This window comes from Ornithodoros turicata, chromosome 7 (genome assembly GCF_037126465.1).
Source record: "Ornithodoros turicata isolate Travis chromosome 7, ASM3712646v1, whole genome shotgun sequence".
NCBI classification, from domain to species: Eukaryota; Metazoa; Arthropoda; class Arachnida; order Ixodida; family Argasidae; genus Ornithodoros; species Ornithodoros turicata.
Window position 1 is genome coordinate 28,067,170 of NC_088207.1, and position 19,819 is coordinate 28,086,988.

Consider the following 19,819-nt stretch of genomic DNA (forward strand, 5'->3'; position numbering starts at 1 on the left):
ACTCGAGGGAAAGATACCTTATATCGAGACGCAACATAAGGCATTCCTTTATTTTTCATCTCTGAATCTCTTTCAGAGTTGGAATTGAACACCCATTATCATTTCTTTCTGAAGGCCTTTTCGTCGAAGAAAGGATTGCCGTGATCAAAGACGGGAGTAAAAAGAGAACTAAATAACGGCTGGTATAATGCAAGCTGGCACATATATGTGCCGTAGACGAAGCCACACCCTTTGGGGCCCTTGAAGGAAGCAAAGAAAGCCCGCTAATGGCTAGGGAACTTAGGTCGATGGACCTAGAGAGATTTATCGCCGTTGGGTGCGTCGGCCCTTCGGTGGCTGTGGTAAGGCGCGTCACCCATCTTGGTTGGGTCGTTATGGGTGCGCTATTCGTCGTACAGTCGCACTCGTTGCTTCTATAGTTTCTTGTGGCACGCCGACGCAATTTTGGCGCGAAACTTTTATCCTGTCACAAGAGCGGAAACTTGGTCTAGCTGGTATGTCATAACTATAAGGCCCGGAAATTTAGGCACTAAAAATGACGGAAATAGGCAGGCATTTAGGCTCCCCAAAGTTCGCAAAATAGGCAATAAAAAGCAAAAATAGGCACGTTAATCTGGTAGGCTGTTTGGCTTTGTTGGTGTTTCAGAATGCTCCACCAATGAAAACTTGCTACGGTACCATACGAGCTTTGACGTCTGGTACACGAATGCTGAGGCGGCCTAGAACCACGCTATATTAAATAAGACTTTTAGTTCTCCGCCCTCGACGACCTTGAAGGGCCCAAAGAGACCAAATCCTTGGATCAAATGTACGCAAATTAGGAACAAAAGGCGCAAACACGCAGTAACGAAAAGCAAAATGCTGCACTCAGCACGAGCCCGAAAGCCGCTCTCAAACTTACACCTCTGAGAAAAAGGCTGTTATGGCGTCTAAACATTGTAAGAAAGGCCACAATTCGATAGAGTCGATAAAAAGGCAGGAAACCCTGAAAATGGAATCGAAAGGAATGGAATTATCACACATCTTCATTCCTCGGAATGGAATTGAAACGGAATGGGTGATCCCATTCCGCAACCCTGCACGTTTTAAGAGTGTAACCGAACAAGCGCAAGTGTTCTTGTGAGGCTGCGTCGCGTTCTGATTACCTATCAATTTTTTCTTCGTTTCTCTTTGTCTCTTTTTTTTTTTCATCCACACTCTACAACAAGAAGCACATTTTTTTTTATGATGGAGGGGAGGAGGAGGAGGATGGTGACAAGGGATGTCACAGCTGTTACCGCATACACTGTGCGGAATATGAACTTGCTGGCCCCAAGTATGCAATGCCCTATCATCCTGTGTTGAAGGGTAGAAAATCCAGCGAACCATTAAGGAAGGTGAAGGGAAATGCCTCAGGACGACAGCCGCCGATATTTCGAACAAAGACTCTTCTTCTTCTGGGCACCCTCCTCATCATTGGCATGGTATTTAAAGGGCTAGAGATGACGTGTTTAAGGTTCATCCACATGGATCTTTAACACGTCATCGTTAACCCTTTAAATACCATGTCAAAGGTGAGGACGGTGCCCAGAAGAAGAACAACAGTCTCTGTTCGAAATATCGGCGGCTCTCGTCCTGAGGCACTTCCCTTCATCTTCCTTACCGGTTCGCTGGATTTTCTACCCATCTACGTTCGCTCAACCCACAGTTCGCATGTACCTTTAACACGTCATCCCTAAGCCTTTAAATACCATACCAATGATGAGGACGCTGCCCAGAATAAGAACAGTCCCTGTTCGAAATATCGGCAGCTCTCGTCCTGAGGCACTTCCCTTTATCATACAATGTGTATCATCGTTCGCATAATGATCTGCCTCCGACCTTGTGTGTGGATATAGAAAATATTTCTGTGGCACGGGTTTTGTATTTTTTCACGAATATTACAAATAATATTTCCAGGACATACTGAAAAACACCTGTATTGGGATCATAAAGTACAATTACACATCATCCACAACTACTCCAAAGACCCTTCGAGCCGTCCCGTTTATATTTACCTCTCCATCTTTCCATACTTGGACACACATACCGCGGATGTTGGAAGCGCCCCGTCCACATCCCATATCCCAAAGCAGTCACTCCAACAAAGTCTCTAATGCGTTTCCCATTAAGGCGATCCGAACGGTCCACATTCAGTACGCTCCATGACTAAACCGAGCCGAATCTCAAATAAATCGCGGCGAACGTGAGCATGCAAGCTGACGATGGCACACAACTTTCCTAGAACCCGAATTGGCAACAAACATCGTGTACGTCGTTAGCTTTTCCAGTTTGTCTGTTCGCGCGTCTTTCTTTCCTTTCATTGATGGCGCGTCGCTTTCTGACTGCTCGGAATTCGCTATATAAAGGACGTGTTTTGACGCCTTCCGACCATTACCGAGCTTCTGTTCACGCTTTTTTGCGGTAGATCGCAAAGTGATACTCCCACACGAGACGGGCTTTGCGTTGTTTTCCTGGGAGCCGAAAGAACGCGGTTGAGTAACCCGTCATTTCTTATTCATGCGTGTCGCTATATCGACAGGCTATTGGTTTGGCAACCTCCGCTGGGTCTATTTTGTGGAAAACACGCTCAGGATACTTACCGTGGTGTCGTTACGTATACTCTCATTAGTGTCCTATGCAGGCGTAGGAGTTCGTTGAAAAGGAAGACGGAAGTGAAAAAATTACAACTTTTCTTTCTTTCTTTGGCATCTCCTGGAGTTTGAAAACATGTTTTGTGAATTGAAGTTAGCGAGTATAGCGGCGGTCGTTACGTGAACTTTTGTGATGTGTGTGATAGCAATGTGACGACGAGGTGGTGCCACTTAGTAGCCGTTTAATGGACGAGGATCAACAGGACTTCGTGGGATAATGCCACGTCGCAGTAATAACACTCAGTCTTGTTTTGTTTTTGTTTCCGTCTCAAGTGCGATGCGCGCCGTCAGCCGGGGTAGCGTATGAAACAACAATAAAAGTATTGTGATGATGACATGGCGTGTCGGTACACCGTAGCGGTGACCCGTGGAAATCTTGCACACCCATGCACGACACTAATAACTTCGTAGTCATTTCTCATTTGTTCATTTATTATGCTCATCATGATTATGTCATCATTATGTCATCATTGTGTCATCGTGGTTAACCCCACAATCCTCTGGCGGTCTGCGCTATTAAAGAGGTTGAGACATGGTTGGTTCATTACATCATGGGCACGTTGTATTGCAAGCCAGGATACGGAGGAAAAAAGAATTATTATTCTACGTGTCGTACGTAGCGAGATACGAGCCCCCGAACGCACTCCCGTGCAAAGCGCAGACGTCACAGGCCTCAGGGTAGCGTCCATTCCCATTGGCAGCCGTAAGCACGTGACTTCTCGTGCGCTGCCTCACTGGCGGTGGTGAGGTCTGTGATGTCAGAGCCGCGTGAGTTTCGGTATCCACGGTGCCCATTTTCCCCGTTTCCATTACCCCCTTCGCTGTGAAACTTTCAGTGCGGGTTCACATCGATGCAAAGCACCTTTGTTTATGTTTATCTGGGATAATCTGGGATGACCTGTCGCAGCCCCTTTCACCACCCCTTAGTGCTACTGGTGAACCGGGGTAGCCGACTCCAAACACTTGCAGAGCCAACATATCCACATTATTTTTCACTTCAATCTAATCCAATCCAATTCAATGAGGTGGCTCCGGCACCCTGCCTTTTACATAGTAGAATACGATTTCCAGCATGCCAACGCGACTATAGGTAATTGGAGTAGATTTACGCGCAAGGTGTGTATTCTGAACATACGTTCATACAATCATAACGTTTTTACATTGATTAAACAATTGAGTGTTAGCGGACCGTGTGAAGTGGTACTACCAGCTGTCACTGCTTTTTACTGTGTATTCACACGAGCGACATCCTTACGGAAGATTCTATAGTGGAAGAAAAAGCAAAAACACTGCTTACAGAGACGAAGCTCCGTCCCGTGTTATGTGAGCATTCACACGGTGCGGAATATTGGGAGTGGCGTTCTGCGCACTTAGCAGACGACACTTCGCAGACGACACCGTCAGCGTTTTCTTGTCGTCTGCTACATAATATCTTGTGACTGCGTTGCAGGATATTCCCACGGTTAACAGTATACGTGAACACAGGACGTCGAGCATCGCGATCAGAAAGCTATGACGTTTTTCGCGTCTTCCGCTTCTGCTTCTGCGCTTCCGCTTCTGCGGGGAATGTCGCTTGTGTGAATACACGGTTAATATCGCATGATCGAAGAGCAAGTCGTACTTATCCAGCAATTTAGACGAAATTTCACTGCACCATGGCAGCTACAGCGCGAGGTTTAGAGCTTTATTCACTCAGCGCTTACGTCTTCTCGTGTGAATCACGCATATTACTCTTGCGTTGCAGGTGTGACAGATCGGCCAGCTGGATGTCTGCAATAGTCCTGGGAGACGCGGTATCTTTCTGGCTTGTAAGTTCGCCCCTTCCGCTTTCGTGTTCTTTTTGCGTGCACACGTACTCTCGCGTATTGATGGATTCGACGGTGCTGGGAAACTTGCTGTGACTCCATGTAGAACATTCAGATAGGCTGACTTCATGCGTAGATGACGTAGGTTCATGTGAGATGGATATCAATGTACTTGTTTGCTGTCAAGAGTGGGTTTCAATGATGGTTACGTATCCAAATCTCAGAGACTCAGCCAAGCGTCAAACTGCATAGTGTTCGTAGGGATTGTGACACTTTGCTCTGCGTGTTTCGCTATGCGCGCTAGAGTGCTGAGGAAAAACATCTTTTTTTTTTTTTTTTTTTCTACGCATCGTACTTCGCGAGATACAGAACCACTGAAAATACGTACACGGTAAGCTTTGACGCCAAAGGGGCTACGGCTATGGCTCTGACTATGCCTATGGCTGGTCGCACCAGTGGGCGCGTTAGGTTCGTGCTCCGGGAACATTCCCTCTTTCAGGGGATCACTTAACACTTCCAAAGTCACTTCCGGTGCACGTTCCCGGGTGCACCCTGCGCACCCCTTCTTCGGAGCTGGGGAGCCGGGGAACGCTGGGGAAGAGCGGGGCCAGTTTCGGAGCGTGACGCATGTTCCGGTGTACTACGTGTCGAAATGGCACAACCGTTGCAACATGTTGCAACCGCCCATGCTCTTTGTGTTTCCGGAATCATTGGATGTCGGCGGTAAATAGTTATAATATTATAGAGGACTGCTATTGTCTACTGCTATGTTTACCTAGAAGCAGACGACAGAAGAAAGCTCGATAGGTGGCGCGCGCTCAGCGGCTTTGGCGCTCGGCTTCCGGACAGCCTCACAAACACCATTAAGCGGAGACACCAAGGGTACGTACCCCTGAGAGCCCCGGATATGGCGCTCGGGAGCCTGCCTAACGCACCCAGTGCAACCTACGTTTTCATATATTTTTTTTTCTACTTCTAATCTAATGTAATCTGTGGCAGGCTTGTACGTAGGTTACTCAATCTTAAATAATTTTGGAAGTACGTAGCTTGGTATCTTGCAAATACTTTTAAAAGTCAGTAGTTAGTACCTTAACTTAAATACTTTTGGAGTCAACTTGAGATCATTTCTTAGTAAACACAGCAGTAGCAGGAAAGCGAGTTGGTGGTTTCGTGGAACAGACTACATTTCGTTGAATCAGGGAGGTAACGAATAAGGGCGGAGACACGAACGAAGTTGGCACGGAGGCTCACACACTGACACGGAGTTCTCTTTCTCTCTCCCTCCCTCCCTCCCTCTCTCTCTTTCTCCTTCTTTTTTTTTTTTTTTTTTTTCTCTTTGAGACAGGAAGATGGACAGAAAGATTTACTGCGCGTGTTTTGATTGGACGCCGTGCCACTTACATGTTCATGAATTTCATCTGAGATATTCCGGAGTATACCTCTGTCGTTCTGTGGTGAAGCCTGGTGAAGCTTTAGGTTTAGTGGATACGCGGGTGTGTTGGCCTGAAGGGCATGTTGTTGAATGCTCCAGGTCCGCAGAAGCCAGAGGAGAGGAGCGATGTTTCATAGTCACAGTTAGCGAAGACGGCTACAAATGTTAATAATCCAACTGAACAGTTGATTAAGGACATTATAGATGTAGTTTAAAGTGGCTTGCTGGCTTACGATCGTTTTGTGGGGCCCTTTTTTTCTCCTCTGAACACAGCATCCCGCGTCCGCCTGAGCGACAATATCATGCGAGATGCCCGTGGAGGAGGGCATGCAGCACGGTATTGAGGGAAAACCAAATTACCCGTTTTGTACCTTTATCCGGGCACCTTTATTTGTGCTGTCTGTGTGTTTTCCCTGGGCTTTCCTCGGGCGCTTTAAGACAAATATCGGCAGTTCCCTGTGACGTCTGCCAAAAACGCACGACCCGCCCCCCCCCCCTCCCCTCCTTTGCGATAGTCGTGACGTTGCCTGCCTGAGCCTGACCGACTCAAGCTGTTTCACCACCACCACCTTGACACAGTAAATTTCACAAATTCTAACTTGAGACTTGCAGGTAACGCGTAAATTCTGGGAGTGTTTGGTGATCTACTGAGTGAGTAACTTAATTAAATACCTTTTTTTAGTATCTTGCGGAAGCCTGGGTCGGATCTAGACCCTCACCTTGTCCGTGTGTGTGTGGGGGGGGGGGACGGTTTCTTTCTTGAAGCGCATAGTGGGGAAGGGGAGAGAGGGAAGTGCAATGTTTAAACGAATGTTTTGGAGGCCACTCCCTCCCCCCTGGATCCGCCACTAAACAGCCCTAAAAAAAGAGCAATGCCCGAGGTGGCTAAACCTATTGTCTAAGCGCTGACAATGCGGTTAGCCGACAAAAGGAATGGTTCCCTTATGCTTCGCCCCTCATTTTCACCAAGCTGGGCTATAGTTGGCTTGGCTATGGAGCCTCGTATACTTATACGAGTCGCGACCGGTAATTCCCTTAGAAATCGACCTCTGCGGTGGGGGGAGAGGTACCGAACGGGCTTTCAATGGGGGGGGGGAGTATATGTATATGGACACATGTTTATGGAGATATGCATTGGCAGCCGAGCTCTATTGGGCAATCTGATAAATTTTGGGGATTGCAAGAAACTAGAGGGGGTGTAGGGAAATCCCTGGTCGCGACATTGCCAACCCAGTTGAGGCCCACTCTACAAAGTCCCTAACTCGACCCCGACTCTCCCTCCTGTTCTGAATAGAATATTTATTTCACGTGTTGACCGAGTGTGCATAACATGACCGAACGAGGTTCTACATGGCTATACGTACAGTCAGATCCCCTCAAATACTACACGCGATAGTGAACCTTGGTCCTGAAAATGTCCTAAAATGGTCCTGAGGTTCTACAGGGCTATACGTGCAGTCAGATCCCTTCAAATACTGTATGCGATAGTGAGCATTGGTCCTGAAATGGGGTTGTTTCTGGTCAGAGAGTAAATGTAATATTCTGGTATGCACATATGGATTGCTTCTATGAATAGATCATAGAATATTTGTTTCACTTATTGACCAAATGTGCATAACATGACCGAACGAGGTTCTACATAGCTATACGTACGGTAGGGTCCCCTCAAATACTATACGCGATAGTGAACTTTGGTCCTGAAATTGTCCTGAAATGGTCCCGATGTTATACATGACTATACTTACAGTCAGATCCCTTCAAATACTCTATGCGATAGTGAACCTTGGTCCTGAAATGGATTGTTTCTGGTGAAAGAGTACATGTAATATACTTGTATGCACATAAGGATTGCTTCTATGCCAGTTGAATAAGTTACAGTCCCAGCAGCCGTGATCGCATAGTGGTTAGTCTAGTTCCACACATGCACAGAAATGTCGAAGCACAGAAGCAACGTCGCCGCTGTGGACATGTATTTATTTATTTATTTATTTATTGAGCCATCAAGGGGTCGTGAAGCCATTACTGTATAGAGCCGGAAAGTCGTCTGCTTCAGCCGATTGCCGCGGACGATTTCAAACGCAGGATTTCTGTGACTACGAGTATCTTCCCTTGCAGGTGACGTCGGCTCGTCTTCATATACGTTATGCAGGGTTAGTCTCGTAAACGTTACACGTCTCGGTCACATCATAAAAGTAGAAGACGGGGTTTAGCCCACACCAACCTTTGCAGGCTGATAGCCATTTGACTCAAGTTTTATTTGAATTTTCGCAGCGTCAGCTGTATAGTGGAGACGTTCCCGAGACCGCGTCGGCGTCATTCGCACGTCCGCACAAAAGTCTCAGCGCATGTGCGCTCAGCGATGGGAGTGGGGAGGAGAATCCCGCAAGTTTAGAACCGCTATCGATGGAAAGTGGGATGAAGTGACGAAAGTGTGATAAAAACCAAAGCACGTGAGTTTTACAACGTCAGCTGTATAGTGCAGACTTTCCCGAGATCGCGGCGGCGACACGGGGCTAAGGAGGAAAACCGCACCGGTTTACAACCGCTATCGGTGGTATCACCGGATTTTTAGTATATAGCCGAAAGCGTACACGATAAGAGCTCGAAAACGCGAGAACCCATTCACGCTCTTTAAAACCTTGTGTACGGGGCTCCTGCCACCACCAGGATGGGATGGGTGGGATGGGTCAAGGCTGTGAAAACACCCGAACAAGTAGCTGCCGCGCAGGCCAAGCGCAGAGAGAGAGAGAGATAGGAAGCGCAAACGCGGTCAGAGTCAGGGTCAGCAAAAAGTCAGAGGTTCGCGCAAACCAGGCTGGTGCTAGCCATGCCCATCGACAAGATCCCGCCGTACAAGCCAGGAATAAGCTGACCTCATTTCACCACACGCACAGCTGACGCTGAATTTCGCATTACACGAGCTATGGTCGTATAGCAAAAAAGTAAATAAAACGAATCAAGCAAAATCTCACCCCAAGCATTTGTTTTTTTCATGTGTGATTCATTTTTATATCACCACGCTCAAGTGGAGTAAATATACAGAATAAGAGGATTACTGCATAGCGTTTGCATGTCGTATTGTTGTAGGCAGCGCCACGTGTGTGCGGTGATATGGACGTGAAGCAGACAAAACAACAACTGCATGAAAAATGGAGACTGAATGACTCCACATGACTACGTCAAGAAACTGGAGCTATATACGAACAGTGGACAAGACACGAATAAACTGGCCCGGCCGCACCAACACAACAAAAATTTTATTTGTCCATGAGTCTGCTCTTATACAGGTTTGCCATGTGGTCATAGAGGAACATATAAACACACAGGGGGGCGTGAGGGAACACAGAACAGATTGTATATCTCTGTATATATCTACATATCTCTGTATATCTGTGTGTTTATATGTTCCTCTCGGATCACATGACAAACCTGTACAAAAACAGACGCCTTGCCAAATAAAAATCCTGTAGTAATGGAGCAGCCGGTCTTGCCCGTTGTCCCTATAGCTCCAGTTTTCGTCATATGGCCATGTACCAACAGACCCACTCAGCCATTCTAATCCACATGAATGACGATGGAACGAGGTGTTACCGTAACAACTGCGATACCATTCCTCAGTGCACGTCGGTTAATATAAGAGTGGGATGGCGATAAAGATGAGACGTGCACACACACATGACTGAACACATAGCAAATGAGAGACTATACGTATACGAGGGCGTCGTCACTATCGGTGTCAGCAGTTCATCCAGTTGATCACATGTAGTGCGATTAGGTTAAAGAAGATCAAGCAGGCCTGTAGACGTCAAGAAGTTGTGAAATAAGGGCAGGCATTGACGGTGCTGCATACGGTTCGAGCAAGGGCCCAAGACTGCGGCACGGTTGAACGACCTTCTGTTGATGCGAGTCAGTTGGGACTGCAGCATAGCTCTCTCTGAATTGCATATGTGATAGTTGATGAAGACGTCTAGAAGGCTTGCCACCACGCAGCAGTTGAAACAGCGACTAGTTGATGCGTACCCTAATCGGTGTCTGAATTGTGAAGTGAAAGCCACATTGAGGCGAAGTCTGTGCAGAAGGGAGGAGAAACAGCGGGGCAAACGGCCCGGGAGTGAGAAGGGCAAAGTGGGATCCACGCGCCGATGCCACTTTGACCGGCGGCGGCGTAGAGCCGGTTTTGCCACCGGCGGCGGCGGCGTCAGCGGCACGAGGGCGTAAACGTGTAAGCCGTGCACAAGCATACGCAAGCGCTGTTGGCCTGCGAGGTCTATACTGTCTAGACTACAGTGCAAACCACATCCTAAAAAGGTTCCACTTTTTATTTGAAAAAAAAAAGTCTAACCGTCACAAATTTATCACGAACAATAGATCTACTTCGATCACATTTTAACTAGAACAAGCCGTGAAAGCCCGTAATCTGTGCACAGTAACATGGTTGCACAGGCGTTGTACCCTCAGACGGAATTTTTACAGAGGGCATAGTTGTCATGCACAAAAAACAACCCGGCCAGCGGGGGGATGAGGGACAACGGCCCCCTTGCCCCCCTTCGCGGTGCCCATGGCGATGAACCTAGTACTATCACGAATGAGTGAAAACAATAATGATGACAGTATAAGAGCCACAAAGCTCGAGCGTTTACTACACGTCTCCTTTTACCAATGTCTTGCATTCGTTCAGCAACGGTGAGATGATTTTCATGTACCAACATACACATTTAATTATCGAAGGGCTTAGCATCCATCGTTCTCTTTTGCGTTTGTCAGGCACTCCTCGCAGAAGAAATCAGAGCCAATCTTCCGCTTCTTGTCACCGTCTTGCAAAACTAAGGTGCCTGAGTAACGCCACACCGTGCTCATTTTAAAGGCACGAGTTCTCATCAACAGAGAACAAGGACACGCGCTTCAAAAACGGAAATCCAGTCTCTGACGCCATGACAGTTCAATAGTCACGACGCGAAGAGCGGCAGAAGTGCGCGAAACCACTTTGAGATTCCCGCTCCGCAGCGGAACCGATCAGAACACGGAACGCGCGCGGCAGAGCCGTATATTAAGAGGGAGTCTGGCCATTAATGGGTCATGCCTATACCTGAAGCTCCACCCACTTTTTCAGCTTTCCGACCAATGAAGTCTTGAAATATGGGGCGCTATCAATCAACTTATCCTCACTATTTGTCCCCGTATCCAGCATGGGCAGCGCCATTTTGGGTGGCAGGTGGATTGGATGGGATTGAAATGGATACCTCTCGCAATCTGCAGAACTAGGGGATTTTTGGTGCAAATTTGATGAACGCCACCTAGGGAGCGTAAGGCACGTCGAGAGTTGTCGTCTGCTTCCGTCGTTGCACCGCTGCCGGCAGAACCACCTGCTGGGACACATCCTGTCGTCGGTATGATTTTTAAACAAATCTACATGAATAGTTCGAATATAAGAGGCAAGAATGTTTATATCCATGAAATCCAGCTATTAAATACATTGTACAGCACAGCGCCGTTTTTGTTATGATTTCGTTGTGATCGCCGTGTTCACTAGGCCTAACATCGGCGGCAAAACGTATTATTTTCGGTTAGATATCGATGGATGGGCGTAAGTTGAAATTGATTTCCGAGAAACGTATATCAGAATGTACATTTGTAGCGTAAAATCAGAGTAGTCTGTGAAAAAATTTTGTCACGAAATCCCCGCTTCACCGCTGTTTGTTGTTGTCGCCATTTTGGGTGGCAGTAAGGTGTCATGGCGACCCCCTTGGTAAAAAGCAACCCAATCAGAGGAGGGAAACTGTGATTGACAGGTCGAGCCTCTTTTTGTGACTCCTCCCAATGGCCAGACTCCCTTTTAATATACGGCTCTGGCGCGCGGGATATCGGAGCGCCGGGGTGGCGCCAGCGGCGGCGTCAGCGCGCAAAGAAATGGCGGCGGAGGCGCGGCGCAGCGGCGCACAGGTCTATGTACAACACGGACCTGTCTGTAATGCCCGGGCACCATTGTTGCCCCGCCATCGGTTGAGTTATCGCCGACAAGAATGCCCTCCTGTCGCCACGGGTCAACATATTCCGAACAACAAACTGTCTGGCAGCAGCAGCCACATTGTCAGCCTCTACCTGCTCGTGTGGCTCAGTGGTTAGCGTGCTCGCCATGTCACGTCGAGGCTGGGAGGTACCCGGTTTCGTATCCCGGTGCCGGCTGTGCTGTCTAGGGTTTTTCCTGGGTTTTCCTCAGACGCTCTCAGAAGTATGTCGGCACAATTCCCTTAGAAGTCTGCCCAGGACGCACATTCCCCCAGGGCGTCAGTCGTGACGTTGCAAACCTCCGTGGGACCGACAACGGCAAGCTGTCTCGCCATCACCACCACCACTGTCAGCCTCTACATTACCGCTTAGGCCACAGTGACCTGGGATGCACTGGAAAACGATGGAGTGGCCTACTTCGCACAGGCTCTTAACGGGACTATGAAATTTCCCGAACCCCCATACTTTTTTCTCGATGGAAACTGTTCTTCCCGCAGAGAAACTAATATGCCACAAAATTTTCCGGACGAAATCGCTCCACTCTGCGAGGAGCGCGCGCTAGAAATGTCTCTTCCGCGTTCCTCCTCTCCCGCGCATATTTCCCTGCGGATGGTGTAACTGTACGGACCGCACTTCGGTTCCCCGTTACGTCACCAGTGTTGCACAATGGCAAGTAATGCCGCGAGCTCGCGCTGTGGCTGCCGCCACTGCCGAAATCTGCCGATCGCGCGAAAGCTGCTGTCATGGAGATTTCCACTCCCGATGAACGCATACGCGGGATCCTACGGCGCATGCTCCTGGCGGGATTCCTCGGCTCGGCAACACGTCACGATGACGTGTTGCTGAGCCGGCCGTGGTCGCGTCAAGTTACCCGTTGTGTCTCCGCTCGGCAGCTCGCCACGGCGTGGCGCCAGCTGTCCTCCCTTCGCCGCTCCGTTTAAATTCGCTCCCGAGAAATCCGCTCTCGCGACGAAAGTAAAATTTCGGTTCTAGACTCAGAAAAATGTCTTCTTTCGAACGAAACGAAGAAAAAAATCGTTTCATAGTCCCTTTAACACCGATGAGGATGTCTGCAACAACTGGAGGTAACGCGCCTCGGATGCCCATATTCGCTATGCATTGCAGGGCTGCCTTGGAGTCCGTGTACACCTGCCACATTCGCGGAGCCTTGCGCAGAGCATAATGCAGGGATGACAAGAAGGCGTAGAGCTCCGCGGTCGTAGTGGAACTCCAGTGTGCCAGGAGATATCCGTGGGACAACCGGACCGACGAATTAACGAAGGCGGCCGATAAGCTGACAAGTGTAGAGGACCCGTCAACGTAGACTGCAATCTGCACAGCGTATGCGCTGAACATCATGTGCAATGACAGCTGGCGAAGGACTGACGCTGATACTTGCTTTCTTTTAACGTTGAGTCCTGGAATGGAGGTGGAGAAAGAAGGCACTTGGAGTGACCATGGGGGAAACGAAGGCACAGCCGGCTTGACTACAAACGAGGGAATCTGAGGCATTGCTTTCGCAATGAGTTTTCAGAGATTGCTCTGCTTCGTCCAATGAAGTTCGGCAGCCAATGGGTGACGTCGGTGATGGGCTACGAAGCGCAGGTAGTGGCATACAGTCTCCCTCCTTTGAAAGACTTCAATGGGAATTTCAGGAGCTTCGGCTATGACCATTCGCGTTGCTGCGGCTCTGGGGACGCCAAGACAGGTCCTTAGGGTGCGTGCAAGGAGGCACCGAAGCCGCTCAACTTGCATCTCAGAAATGCCGTGAAGGAGGGAGGCTATACAAAAGTGCACCACGAACGAGAGCCTTATGAACAGCCAGGAGGGGCTGCTCATTCATACCCCACTTGGCGCCAGCATAGTGAGGCAGGACGGAGGTCCACCTCTGAACCTTCTGGTCGAGGTGATTAATGTGCCTCTTCCAGGACAAGCTGTATAGTCGAGGACGACACCCAGAAGCCTGTGGTGTTTCACCTGCTTGGTCAGCGAACCAGCAAGAAAAAGTTGATAATGGTGCATGTGCTTCCTTGTGAAGGCGAGAGCTGCAGATTTGTCCCCCGATATATATCCATGCCGGCTTCAGTGAAGTACTGTGTAGAGGAGATGGTGTCCTTCTACATGAGTCCTGACCGGCGATGATGGAATGTTCCAGAGGGCAGATGGTCGTGACCTCATGCTAGGACGGTGCCGGTAGAACTGGCTGGCAGGCGCAGTGGCGCGCGGCAGCAGGCGCACATCGTCGTCATCATCGGTGGCCACCACAACCGCATAATACTGTCCAGCAAACGCTTCAGACGACGCCGAATTCCAGGTCTTGACGTCCCAACTGTCCAGGTGCAAACATCATCAGCGTACTCTAGGGGTGATGCAGGGCTTCAGATCCACCTTTATGAGGTTAAGGAGAATGGGGCTTAGCACACTTCATTCCCTGTGGACCACATGTGTGAACGGCGGTGTATGGGTGATATAAGTAATTGAAAACGCATAGCGTGGGATCTGAGAAAAGATCTTCCCGGAACAGCAACTCAAGCGATACTGCCCCGACGACCGTTTTATGGGCCGCGCATTCAAACACACGGCCCACCCGGGGGCGGACCGCGTTATCAAGGGGCCCCTCTCCGGTATATGAGGGACCGGTTCCCATTTGCCTCCCTCCCCCGCTTACGCGGATTTGAAGGGAGACCAGAGCATATTGTGGGGTGAGATATTGCGTGATTTTTAATTTTTTCTCTACATGACCATTACGCTTGTAAAAGATCCCAATAAAACTTCATGCAAATGGCTACCGGTCTACAAAGTTTAGGGTGTGCTAAACCCCCGTCTTCTACGTATTTTTCCGATGCGATCGAAATGTGTAACGTTCCCTAGACTAGCCCTCTAGTTACGCCAGCTGAAAGCACGGTCGTGACTGACGTACTCTTAACTACGTCATGGCAATCAGGCTTTGTGGCGTTGACAGAAGCGCCCGTTCCCCACACTTTCTGCTTAACGTTTCACGCACGGAGAACGAGCGAGCCGCAGACTACTGTATATACTCCACATGTATTGTACCGAGCAAGGGAATACTGAAGGTGTCAGGACCAGCTGCGTGGCCAAATGAGTACGGCGTACTCTTGGTAGTCGATACGTCGCGTCAAAAACAGGAAGGTGATGGGATGGAATTCTTCGAGCTCCGAGGTTTTTCGTCTGTTCCCGCCGGCATACTGTACAGAATGTCATCGGCACAGTTCCCATTGAAGTCGGCCCATGACACACATTAAGCTCCACTTCCCCACCTCTTCCTGCTGCCCCTCCCTCTTCATCTGTCCACCAGTTCCATCCCAGCATATCAAAGGTAACGGAATATTCCCAGCGTCTGGCATCCGTCAGGGATACTTTTGTGGGTAAATTGCTCCGAAAATATATTGTACCCCTGCAGTACTTCCGTTCACAAACATTGATTCAGAGACGAATTTCCCCCTCGGGAATTTCCGCACCGCGGGACCTGGCGGACTCTGATTTACATTTTAAAGTCGATTGCTGGCCAGAAGGACTGCAGAGAAAGTGGCGTCAATTAGCATAAGCGGCAAATGGAAACAGGCGCGTGGATATTACAGGGAAGCCCGTTCGTGTTCGCCCAGAAAAGTCTATTTGGCGTGCACCGTTCTGCGTTCGAGGAGGCTTCATCAGTGGAAGAAATGCTAATCGTGAGATTGATTCGTGATTATAGTACTTTCTAATACCCCTTTGCTCAAAATACAAAAAAAAAAAGTTACTGCCCGTTATTTCAAGCGTATACGAGGGAAGCGTTTCATAAGGTCAAAAGCTATGCATGACGCGTGCCTCAACCCATATCAGCAGTCAACAACTGAGGTAAAAATAAACTCAACCCTCTATCAATCTTTCAGTACGGACGGGATCACAGCAGCAGGAGTTGAGTTTGTTTTTACCTGAGTTGTTGACTGCTGATATGGCTTGCGTCCCGCGTCGTGCATTGGTAACCGCCTTAGACCTGTTGCATCTCGGTTCACTTGCTCGTGGCTTGCCCTTAAAATATGTGGTTTGTTTTGCAATAAATCTAGTTGGAAATTGGCAGCCGTGTCATTTATGCGTTTCGCAACCATTGTCTGCGCGTTTCCTGTTGCCTGGCGATTGTGATGGATGTTCGCCAACTACCCGCATCTTACCAAAACAACATAGTCTTGAACACGTAATCGATCAATCAATCGTTCTTAAATGTTATAAAGGGCCATTAAAAGGGCAAAGCTCACAGAATCAAAGACAGATACCAACATAAAATGAACTGTAGTCACCGGTTGCGTCGTTTTCACAATGTACGCTTTCCCGCTCCCTTTCTTTCTCAAGAGCGCGACAATGCGTAGCGGCCTGCCATTGGTCTCCTCAAACGATCTCCTGCGATGATTGGACAAATCGTTTGCGGAGGCCAATGAGAGCGGTCTCCGCACTGTTGCCCTCGGGAACACGAGGGAGAGGAAAACGGTAAACTGCAGGATCTTCATCTCAAACATCAGGAACGACACAACGGATGACTCCCGTTCCTTTTGTGTTGGTGTCAAGGTAACGGCATATTTGATTCCGCGAGGAGAAATCTTTGTGCTTTTGTGCCGCATTGAACATTTCAAGGTAACAACGCAGTTGAATTCTTGACTAACGTAGGTACAGTACAGGCCAGTACTTATGAACGCGTCAAGCAACAGCAATAAATGCATGTAGGACGGTGACTGAGGAATTTTCCCACTTCGTTTCATGGCCCATTACCCCAGGGCTGTATTGATTCGTATGAGATATGAAATGATCCGGTGGTGAATAATGATACTACATCCAAGGTATCCTGCATCGATATGACATGAAGTCCTCCTGCTCAGATAATGTCAGTACACATGGGCATAAATGTCACCACATGAGCAGAGTTCTGTGTAATACCCCTGTCACACGTGCAGTCTTCAATGGTAATTTGAACCATCGCGCAGCGCCACCACACGCGTAACGTGTCAACTTCTCAAAGATCATTGGATCCAATCCCCCTAACAGGTCGACACATTACACGCTAGGTGGCGCTACGCGCATGTTCAACGGCCATTGGTTACAATATTCAGTGAAGACTGTCCGCTATAGAACAACAACAATTAGGGTAGAACAACAGCAACAAACAATCCGGGTAGGTCGACAACAACTACAACAATTAGGTTATGAATGCTGATGTCAGGCTCAGTCTAAAGGAGACCAGTGTTCCATAGGAATTCCAGGAAGAAATGCAGCGCATGCAAAAATGTGTAAGCTGCACCTTCATATGCGGCTGTCGAGAGGTGGGGTAGTAGGCAGCGCCGTCACGAACCACAAAACGGCGACAATATTTCCAGATGTGAACCCCGTTGGACTGTCAGTCTTCGTTGTAGTGGGTAGCGCCGTCACGAACCACAAAACGGCGACAATATTTCCAGAACCCCGTTGGACTGTCAGTCTTCGTTCTGGCTTACCTGTGCACCATAAGACTCGCCTCGCGTATAGGGTTCTTCCTTCAAGTGATGTCTTGTGCTCCAAAGTAGTGGTACGAACTGGTGGTGGGTTCTTACCACCGATTGTGTTGTCTGAAGGTTTCTCCAGAGTTTTCGGTGCATCTTCCAGAGGGCTGCCGGTACGGTACCCTTTGATGTCGTCCCAGGGCGCGTACTAACCCTGCTGTCTCCCTCACCTCTTTTATGTTCCCTCTTCATCTGTTCGTGTCTGCATAACGCTAATGGCCACCGTTGTTTCAGCGGTGCTAACACGCAATCAGAAAAATACAAAAATAAAAATATATAAAGATTGGCAGCGTTGTCTAAGCATGGTAGGATGTTTATTGTAAAACGAAAACAAGGGAAAAGTTGAGTGGGCTTGCTATCCCCTTTCGACAGTCTGATGCGTAATCATGATGGACACTGTTCCCTCACTGCATGGCAAGGAGTCGAAAGACAACCTCTGGTACATTTCCCTATTCTAGGGGCCACTGATGAAATGCGCCGCAAAATGGAAGACCTGGTTATGGATAATAGTCGTGTGACGGTTCTCAATGTTACTACAGAGTTGAGTTCTAGCTCTGAATCTGTGTAAACCATCTTACACGAACGGCTGGGAATGTTGAAAAGTTCACAGTTTATCAGCATTGCTTGTTATCTCGGTTGTCCTTACAGTGGTAAATATGAGTGACTTGTTCACTGTTCCAGGTGGCTAGAAAGAGGCACGGTGAGGCGCGATGCTGAGCGTGTCCTTGGTGTGGGCCCTGCTGTGGCTGGAAGGGCTGGCCATGAAAGCCCACGTTCCGGGAGACATCATCCTGGGCGGCCTGTTCCCCATCCACGAGAAGGGCTCCAAGAGCCGCTGCGGCAAGATCAACAAGGACCGCGGAATCCAGAGGCTCGAGGCCATGCTCTTTGCCATCGACCGCATCAACGAAGACCCTCATCTGCTGAACGGCATTCGCCTTGGGACCACCATCCTGGACACCTGCTCCAGCGACAGCTACGCCCTCAACCAATCGCTCGAGTTCATCCGAGCCTCTATCAACACGGTCGACGCCAACGCCTTCGAGTGCTCTGATGGAGCCTCTCCCAAGTTGCGGTTCAGCAGCAAGGCCATCAGCGGCGTCGTTGGTGGCTCTTACAGTGAGGTATCTCTTCAGGTGGCAAACTTGCTCCGCCTCTTCCGCATCCCGCAGATCAGTCCGGCCTCGACCGGCACTTCGCTCAGTGATAAGACGCGCTATGACTTTTTCGCCAGGACAGTACCCCCGGACACCTTCCAAGCTGTGGCTATGGTGGCTGTGGTGCAGAAGTTCAACTGGTCTTATGTTTCTCTAGTGACTTCGGAAGGTCAATACGGGGAGTCCGGAATGAACGCTTTTCAGCGGGAGGCACGTGCTAAGAACATCTGCATAGCTGTTCAAGAAAAAGTTCCCCATTCCGCCACTAAAGACACGTTCGACCAGATATATGTGAACTTAATGCAAAAGTCGAACGCCAGAGGGGTGGTGCTGTTCACTCGTGCTGAAGACTCACGTGGTATCCTGGCGGCTGCCAAACGTTCAAACAGGAGCCAGTATTTTTCGTGGATCGCGAGTGATGGGTGGGGAAAACAGGAGAAACTAGTCGAGGGGTTGGAGGATGTAGCTGAGGGTGCAATTACGATAGAGCTCGAGTCGCGCTTCATACCAGACTTCGATGACTATATGAAGAACCTTACGGTAGAGGCTAACAAAAGGAACCCTTGGTTCAAGGAGTACTGGGAAGATGTGTTTCAGTGCACAGTGCGGGAAGAAGGGGACACGTCGAACAGCTCGCTGCCGACATGTTCCAGGAACCTACGCCTGGATGAGTCGGTGGGCTACCTCCAGGAAAGCAAAGTGCAATTTGTGCTAGACGCTGTGTATGCCATGGCGCATGCGCTACACAGTGTGTGGGAAACGTTGTGTCAGCCTAAAGAAGAGCTTTATTGTGATGCCATGCGTGAGCTGGATGGAGGAGAACTCTACAAGGAGTATTTACTTAACGTTACGTTTGAAGGTGGGTATCAGTTTACTGTAGGAAACATGGTCACACTCAAAGAGCACGAGCAAGTCGACAAATGGAACAAATAGTTCCTGGCAAACTAGAGCTGCATGGACTTGACTGTTGCACATGGTTGACACTTGAGTTTATGCGTCCGGGTACTCCCTGTCCCTTACTCGCAAAACTACATCTCTCCAGCATAGTCTACAGCTTGATCGAATGTACTCCATGAATCGTCTTGTTTCTATCATCATCAAACAAATATTTTGAAACCTACCTTTGGCTGTAAGTTTGCCCTACAATATCTTTGCGTTCGTTAATGATATAAAGATGAGCCCATAATTAGTGTTATATAGACCAGTGTTCTGGCTTCCGAAG

The 19,819-nt window shown here is 48.8% G+C and overlaps 1 protein-coding gene across 8 annotated transcripts in view; it reads left to right on the forward strand.

The window, feature by feature from the left end:
- LOC135400741 (metabotropic glutamate receptor-like) overlaps window positions 1–19,819 on the forward strand; it is a 316,632-nt gene that overhangs the window by 263,082 nt on the left and 33,731 nt on the right. For all 8 annotated transcript variants that reach the window (XR_010424637.1, XR_010424638.1, XM_064632622.1 and 5 more), the window contains 2 exons: window positions 4,417–4,480; window positions 18,122–19,456. Coding sequence is in view for 6 of the 8 variants with exons in the window: in XM_064632622.1 (XP_064488692.1) it covers window positions 18,151–19,456 (1,306 nt within the window). In the remaining 2 variants the exon portion in view is untranslated. The remainder of the gene's footprint in view (window positions 1–4,416; window positions 4,481–18,121; window positions 19,457–19,819) is intronic.